This window comes from Nuphar pumila, chromosome 3 (assembly GCF_984573655.1).
Source record: "Nuphar pumila chromosome 3, dmNupPumi1.hap1.1, whole genome shotgun sequence".
NCBI classification, from domain to species: Eukaryota; Viridiplantae; Streptophyta; class Magnoliopsida; order Nymphaeales; family Nymphaeaceae; genus Nuphar; species Nuphar pumila.
In genome coordinates this window covers 35,372,202-35,380,768 of record NC_143251.1, presented here as the reverse complement: position 1 = coordinate 35,380,768, position 8,567 = coordinate 35,372,202, and the positions used below count along the sequence as shown (strand labels likewise).

Sequence of the window (8,567 nt, the reverse complement as noted above, 5' to 3'; positions counted from 1 at the left end):
GTAATTCTCATTTATAGGCACCATCACGTTGGGTATAAGTTTATTTGATATAAACCCATGCTTAATCGGCCCTCTCAAATTCTAATATATTCTCACAAGGTTTTTCAAGCATACTCTCTATAAATAGAGATAAAACATTAACATGCCCCACATCGTATGCCTTAATGGTTTTTTTGTAATTTAAAAGACCATTTTCTCTCTTTGTCTTTAAGAGGTTCCTCTTTTGTAACACCATCTTTCCCACAAATGAATTTTGTGAGAATAGATTGAGGTTCCGATATGGAGCCATCAACATAGTCCCACAAATCTTTGCCCACCAATTTTTTTTCATAGTGGTGACCCACGTGTTATAGTTTTTCATATCAAATTTAACGAAAACAATCGTAACGACTTTTTTGATAAAAAAAGAAAAGAAGATTGCAAGAAATATGTTGAAGATGTTTGATGGCATGCTTCCCAAAGTAACAAACCAACAAACTAATACTCCACCAATCTCACAATCCTCTTCTTGATCTTCACATACATATTACAACTCAAGAGCGCAAATGCTCTGATACATGTTATGAAATGGGCAAAGTAATACAAGGGAGTGCCTATTATGGGCATACAAAAACACAATATCAAATGGCACAAGGACTAGTTATGAGCCAACACGATTACAATCTCGTCACTTATGGGTCAAACATAAACATAAAAAACTATAAGATTTTATTAAGAAAATGCTTGAGAACAAGCTTAACATACAAGAGGGTTACACCCCTTATTTATACACAAAAGGAAGCAAAAATAGTCACTGACAAGTGCTCCCAACAGCTAGAATATAGTTGTTGGGAGTATTCCATACAACTAGAAGTATAGTTGTTGGGAGCACTCCTAACACTGCTCTCAACAGCTCTATTTTAAGAGCATTATAAGGACTATAATGCCCATGATAAAAATAAATAAATTACAAAAATAATAAAAACCTAAAGTGTTCTTAATGAACACAACTAATTACATAAGAAATGACTAAAATACCTCTAATGGATTTTACTTATTACATCAAGAAATATATATATATATATATATATATATATATATATATATATATAGATAGATAGATTCGAACATGACCAGAACGAACTTTGGCAACGACTTTTGTAACCCAAAATGCTGACAAGCAACAAACATGTTGCCATCACAACTTGCAACTCAACAAGCCGTTATGAATGGAGAGCAGATCAACGCCATATTGTATATAACTGATTCTTCGGTCATAGTCAATCCCCACTGTACATCTCACTCGATGGAGATGTGCATGGGCCACATTCACACAATTCCCAAGTGAGATGTGCGGTGAAGACTGAATATAACCATTGATTGGCTATATACAATATGGCCAGATCTGCTCAATGTGTCATGAATGATCCGAAATCTTTGGAGAATAATGAATGAACTGAAAAATTAAATGAAAGCAACTACCAAGTTAATAACATTATAAGACCTGTTCATGCGAAGTAAACAGGAGAAGAAAATTGCACATATATCAAACGCATGATCATGCTTTGTCAGCTTGCTTTGCATAGCATTGAGTATGGTTTTCGAATCCAGAATTTGAACAGTATCCCATCCCAACAGAGCATAAAAAAACATGACTCCAGTCTTTGAGCCTTATTAATGCTTACACGACGATGATGGATTTAGTCGTTATCCTCCTTGCCGAAATCATAGACTATCTCAATCTGTCTCAAAAAGAAAAAGAAAATATCACAACTCCAGAATAGTTAATCCTCATTGCTCTCTACAGCTAATCTGTCCAAGTATATTTAAATTCTAATATGGAAAGTATTCATCAGATAGAAACACATAACAGGAATCACTTGTAATGTGAACAGGGTAGTAGTGAGCAGAAGTTTCATAACTAACAAAATATGTTGAAACTTCCCACTCCAATAGTCGAAATCATATACATTTGACATGCTTGTTAATACTTGACATGTTTTTATAGATAGATTGAGTTTATTGCAAGCTTGAGTCTTTCTTCTTTATGTACACATGACCTCAACCAGATCTGGGATGGTTCTGCTTATGACAGGAAATACACCCAACATGAACCAAGATGCTTATTAAATTATTACCACCAATATTTAAAATTGACGAATTGACCATGATGATGACATGGACAATGAAAGAAGAAATACGTGAAGCGTGAAGGCATACCCCAGTAGGAGGAGCTGGATTTCTGCAAAACTTGCTGCCCCCAGGAGCCCAAGGAACTGTTCATCAAGAAAATGAGAAGGTATTCAGAATGGCACAAGTGAAACTAAATATAGAACTATATGAAAACTATGACCATAACCAACTGAAGCCAAAACAGAAGTCTACAGCATATACAACTTAGTAAGAATTGAATGTAGGAGACCTTTGCTTTACAAAATTGTTTTCAATGAATGGATTTGTAGTTGGTAGTTGATAGTTGATATGAAATAAAGGAACTGGATAGCTTCAAACCCCAAAGTCAAGAATCTCTAACATGTAGGAAGTCAAGAATCAATGGACAAAACAACAAAAGCAAGCAAACGCCACATTCACTAAATTGCCACAATCACCATCAAGAAAAATTAAGAGCCAGCAGATAATGACATGAACATGATCTGTTCAACTACCAAGGTATGCTATAGAAGATCAAACAATTCTTAATGAATATATTTTTGCATTGCCTGCAGAATGGCAAATCTGCTCATTTCCACTGCAGTTAGGAATTTTCCCTCTAAAACGAGATTTCACATCCATGCACATATGTGTAAGCTACAAACCTAGATTAACTTAACTATAAGTGTTGTGGTCATTAATAGTTTTTTTATTAGAGAGAAACATAGAAAAGAAAAAACAAGAATCCAACATATCTTTGGCACATATATGGCAACAGTTTGAAGAATGAATGCAGTAGAACAGATGTACATGAACGCAGTCCAGAAGACTAAGCCTACAGGTATACAACCACATTGAATGGCATTAGACTATAATATAGAAAAGGTAAAGAAAAAAGGTTGATTGCATACAATGCTAGGTTTCAGGTTAACCTAACAGGTAATCTTTCAAGGATTTTATAATTATCAAGTTACTGTATTTACATTATCAATAGTAACCTAGCTCTAGTTCCATTTTACTCTTAGAGGCAGTTGAAGCCACCTCTATTAATTACGAATACTCTTGGCAGCAAGGCATGCGTAGGTGTCATCAAACTGTTAGTTTAGGTTAGGCTTCCCTGTGTTTTGAGAGAGAGAGAGAGATTTATGTTTATGAATAAACAAACAAAACAGGAGATTTCCTTAACTGAAACTTGCTACAGATAAAAAATATGACGTTTAAATGAACCAGCAAATATCAGGTTAAACACCCTTCTCTCTCCCCCACCCACCTCCGATAGGCAAGCTTGGGGTGGCCTCTGCGGGATTCGACCCGAAGACCCCTAGCCTGTCATAATGCACCTTAACCATCCAGCTATCTCATTCAACCCCTAAACACAAATACTTTTTAGGTAAGCTCTCAGCATTGAACATACCAATGTATGGATCAGGATGTCGCCACCGACTGAACCTTGCTTCTGCTTCATCAATCAACCTATCAATAGTGTCAAGATCCTCCTAATATTTTATCCAATAAGTAAAAATCAAAACAATTAGAGTGTCAAGATTAAGATAGGTCCAGGTGATTAGCTTACTTAAATAGAACATATGTACAGCAAAAAAAAATCTAAAAACAGATCCACTTAAAACTTTACCTAATGACATGCATTTGAAAAAAAAAAGAAAATTACAGAGTTTATCTTTTGTCCTTTGTCACACATTAGCAGCACATTTTAGTCATTTAAAGTTTCAACAAAGTTTATCTGTGTGGGAGGCATTCCTTAGTCATGCATCAAATAACACAACAGTGAGCGCCTTTTTTCTTCCATATTCATAATAATGTGTGCCTTAAGGATAACAAGGTACTTGTCACTGTTTCACAAAAGATTTCCAAAAAGTGTCTAGTATGCTTGATGTTCAGAAAAACGTCTAACTCTGCATGCATCTCAAATCATATTTATGATATAAATGGGTAACCACTTTTGCAGTTTTTTTTCTGCTGTTATCACCAGTGAGGAGCTTACTGAAGAGTGAAAATTTGCACTTTTTTCTTGATTGCTTTGTAAGTATGCTGATTCAGCATACCAAAGATAACCTTAAGTAGGGTTATATTAACATGGAAAAATATAACCAGTTGTGCACTTGGACAATATCAGGATTCGATTATTGGCTGCATCTTCTATAGTGAAATAATTGATGGGTGTGTTTTTTTAGCATTCTTTTCAATATTTCAATGTCAAGTAATGACTGAAAGAGCAAGAACAAAAAGACCAAGTCACAAAAATAAGTTCAAATAAGGAGCCACTGTTAGTTTACCGTTGTTAATTTGTCCTACATAACTTAGTCTAAATGAGTATAGATTATTTTACTCTTTGTAATAAAATGATTTTGTTAACATTAGGACATTAATATCACAACATGTGGATACTGTTACGGCCTTCTTGTTCCAACACCCTGAGGAGGTTGGAAAACAGAGTGCTATGTCAAAAGAGATTGGAATAGGAATTTATCTCTAAGCCTCCCCTTATTTTGAGATTATCGGGTCACAGGAACGGTTCTAACTTTATTCTGGCACTGGTGAAGCAGGAAACCAGTGTGGTGGCATCAACTGTACTGGTTGGGCCAATCTACACTAGCCTCAAGCATCAAAGTTGTCTAGGCTGTCCATGAAAGTAAAATGATAGTGTTATTGTCCTAAAAGGACTAAATATCTTATAAAACATTGTGTTGTGTACGTAAGAGAGAGAGAGAAAGAGAAAGAGTAGGGATTTAAATGGGTCATTCACTTCATATGTAGCCTTTATCGAATCCGACCTAATCAGATACTGGCCATTGGATTCAGATTCGGATGGAAAAAAGTAGTATGAATCTGGGACAGACTAGCTTAAAATAGCCAATCAGATACATTTCTACATATATTTGAATTTGGATATCCCTCAGATTTGGGGTCAGTGTAAAACCACAAACAGGATCCGTTTATTAATCGGATTCAGCTTTCTTTACCCAAACCAATTAATGGGAGAATATCAGACAATCGGATTCAACTTGCTTTACACAATCCAATTAATGGAAGAATATCAGATATGAATCTGATCAGATGACGGATTGTTGCTAAATCCAAGTGATCCAATATCCAATTCATAACTTTAAAGGAGAAAACATCTAAATGTTGAAATCTCCATGATTGAACTCTTTACTTCAGGTCATAACCTGTGACTTGCCACCAACATATTTGGTAATGGCCTCATGGGTCTTTAATGCAGCAGTTCTCTGTATCTAATGACTTCCATGACCCATATCTGTTTGTATTTATAAAAATTTCAAGAAACAATATTTGAGTTAAATTCAAGTGCATATGCATGTGTTATGTATGTTCCTAGTGTACCGGGGCTGTTCTAGAACTCGGCTGCATCGAAAACTTTTCATGCAACAAATGCATCATAAATGACAAGTAATAAATATAAAACATACCACATGTCGGTTGGCCTCAAATGTCTCTCTCAAATCCGTTGCCTGAAATGAAAAGCAGTGCACATAGGGTGAGAAACCTGTGCTGAACCACACAAAAATATCATCTAACTGGCACACTAAGCTAAGAATCACATCAAATTGTTGCCCAAACAGGTATTTCAATCCCATAAACAATGTAATGTTTTCTAAACACATAAATGGATATGACTGAGTAGCAACACTAGAGGCAATAAATATGTGCTCTCAAATTACTGGTCTATCTCAAATGCACACATGTATTATTATTGAGATTCAGATAAATGGTACAAATTTTGATCATTTCAACATTTAGGCAAATAAAGTCTACCCAAAGGAACCAGGTACTAATCACCATATATAACAACAAATTTCAATAACTGGAAAAATCAAGTGTTAAAAAAACAATAGCTTATATTGCCACCATAATGAGCCTATTGTATGCTATTTAAGAGGCTTTCTTTGTGGAATTGGTAACAGATTCAAAGAAGGGAAAATTACATGAGTTAGAATAATAATAACTTTTTCATTAACTTACTCTTTATCTTAACTTAAATCTCATGAACACGCAAAGAATAAAATAGATACGGCAATTTTTCAGAGCTTTCAATGCCACAATTTTGGAGTTTTTTTTTGTTTCTCTTCAATTTTCCCTAATCCAACATTGGAGTCTATCAAGTTGTATTGGAATGCATGATAAATGTGGCCATGCCCTAATCCTACATTCAAACCTCTTAAATCTCATTGGAAGCTCAACCCATGCTCAAGTGGGCTGAGTCTACACACTTGGAGAGGCCAGTTTGTGGTAAGTAACAACATATTTTGAAACCATTTTCACACCCAAAACCTTGGAACCAAGATTCACTCTATTTGTAAGGTTTTTACGAAATCCCCAAATTTTGGGGTTCTCATGTTTCTCTCTAATCCAATTATGAATCTCTAAAATTATATCAGGATCCATGTTTGAGGTGATAGAAATTTACTAATGGCTAGAATGAGAGAAAAAGAATATCAAACATGGGAATTTGTAGACTGGTTGGCAATGACCAGATCCAATATTGTTTTTTCCGCTACAATTGACGGCAGAATATATAGGTCTGAACATCATCTTGTAGATGGAACTGATTTCTACCATATTTTTTCCTAGCCTTTCAAATGAGACTCAAGAATAGATGATAAAGCATTTGCAAGAAAAGGAGACGAGGAGGGAAAATACAACACCAAAAGTTTGTAATGAAATGATCAATCGTCATCAACCCTAGAAATTGAGGAAAATCAACCACCACCATCACCACAAGAAGATACACATTCACCACCACCAAAGGAGAAACTCGTCATATGTATGAAAAAGTGATGAACAGAATTAGTGGCGAGAAGTCAGAAATCTTCCTAGGCAAAAACTAAAGCATATTGAAACAATTATATGTAAGCAGCTCCCATTCTTGTGAAACCTGTGTCTCTGTGCACCTTTGCCATATAAAAAACTGAATGGAAAGTAAAATTTATACAAATTTGGCATGATAATGACTAAACTAAAATTGGCACTTATCAAAAAGAGAGTAGAAAAAAAAGGATCAACCCCCACAAAAAATAATTGCTCTAAATCGGTCTCGCCTCACCACCTGAGAATTGCAAAGCTTCATCCCGTGGGTAATGTTGAAAAACCTCTTTGCACATCCAAATGAAGGATGATCAAGAACAAGCCCCCCACCAGTGAGCTACTCCGAAATCTCCAACAAACTAACCAATTCAATCAAATTACCCGTACAACTTGATTTCATCTCCATTTCCCCAAACTCAAACCAACTCACTGAGAACTGGCTGCAGAGCCTGAAAACTAGAATCAAAGTTCCATCAACTCTCAAAAGATTCCCCGATTAACGTTACAGACGAATACCGGGACACGCGAGAAAACAGATGCAACCAAAGGGCTGGATCAACGATGGTCACTCCAAAATGGTACCGAAAAAAACAAGTAACGATGTCCCATGAGGAACCAACATCTCAAAAAGCAACCAATCTTTTGAAATCCTCACAAACGCCCAAAAAAATCTAAACAACCACAGACAGCTGACACATTCACCACCAAGATCAGCGGCAAAGATCGGAAGATGGGAACGCACGAAATGCGCTAAAAATTCGACCTCTCGTACAGAGAAATGTCGCGCAGATTCAAACAACTCAGGATAAGATGACGACGGCGCGAAGAAAGAAAGAATCAAAAGAAAGAAAGGGAAAGCAATCGATTAAAGAAAGAAGAAGATTACTTCTTGGTAGAAGAGGCGGCGGTGGACGACCCAGTCGAGGGTGTCCTTGAGGGTTCTCCTGTAGAGGATCCTCACCCGCTCCTTCTGGGCCGCCCTCCGGGCGAGGTACGTCGACGCTGCCGCTGCGACGCTCATCCTTACGCTTCCTCCCCCTCTCTTCTTCGCCTCCCTGCGTTTCCCCTGCGCCTGCTTATGTTGATTCACAAATTCGCTTCCTTTCGCATGATAGTGGGAGATGACGATGAGGGAAATCCAAAAATCAAGCCAAGTCCCCCTCCTTGTTCTCCAGGTGTGCCTATATAACCGGGTCGAATTCGGATATCCATCAGATTTAGCTGCAAACCCGATTATATAATTATGAAAGACATGGTTGATCTACCAAAACTGATGATTCGGATCTAAACCCAAATCATCGGCATCCTTCATTGTGCAAAAGAAGAAAGGTGTCTTTGGTGTTAAATAGAAAGTCTTCACTCGTTTAAGTCATGTTGAATCCATCTGTGAAATCATAACAGCCTGCACCATGGAGATCCAAAAGCGTTTGTACCTACAAACATTATATTGCCCCTACAAACGTTTGTAGGAATACGTTTATAGGTGCAAATGCCTTTGGATCTACGTAGAACATGTTTTGATCCGATTGGACCTCATAGATGGATTCATCATGTACAAAATAATGGAGATCGGAAAAAACATGATTTTGTGA

At 36.6% G+C, this 8,567-nt stretch overlaps 1 protein-coding gene across 1 annotated transcript; it reads right to left on the bottom strand.

Annotated features, from left to right (window-relative positions):
* Window positions 1-1,448: 1,448 nt before the first annotated feature.
* LOC149842564 (NADH dehydrogenase [ubiquinone] 1 beta subcomplex subunit 9-like) lies at window positions 1,449-8,117 on the bottom strand. Its single transcript, XM_089999289.1, has 5 exons — window positions 7,862-8,117; window positions 5,580-5,621; window positions 3,545-3,626; window positions 2,200-2,255; window positions 1,449-1,721 (listed from the first exon to the last, which is right to left on the bottom strand). The coding sequence occupies exons 1-5, from the start codon at window positions 7,994-7,996 to the stop codon at window positions 1,680-1,682; spliced, it is 357 nt and encodes a 118-aa protein (XP_089855415.1). The 5' UTR covers window positions 7,997-8,117; the 3' UTR covers window positions 1,449-1,679.
* Between the last annotated feature and the right edge of the window lie 450 nt (window positions 8,118-8,567).

Excerpts from the sequence above, each read along its gene's own strand:
- LOC149842564 (XM_089999289.1), bottom strand. The coding sequence starts at position 7,996 with ATGAGCGTCGCAGCGGCAGCGTCGACGTACCTCGCCCGGAGGGCGGCC. Across the intron at positions 2,256-3,544 it reads ACATCCTGATCCATACATTG|TTCCTTGGGCTCCTGGGGGC; the intron begins GTATGTTCAATG and ends CTTGATGAACAG. Across the intron at positions 1,722-2,199 it reads ATCCAGCTCCTCCTACTGGG|ATTGAGATAGTCTATGATTT; the intron begins GTATGCCTTCAC and ends TTTTTGAGACAG.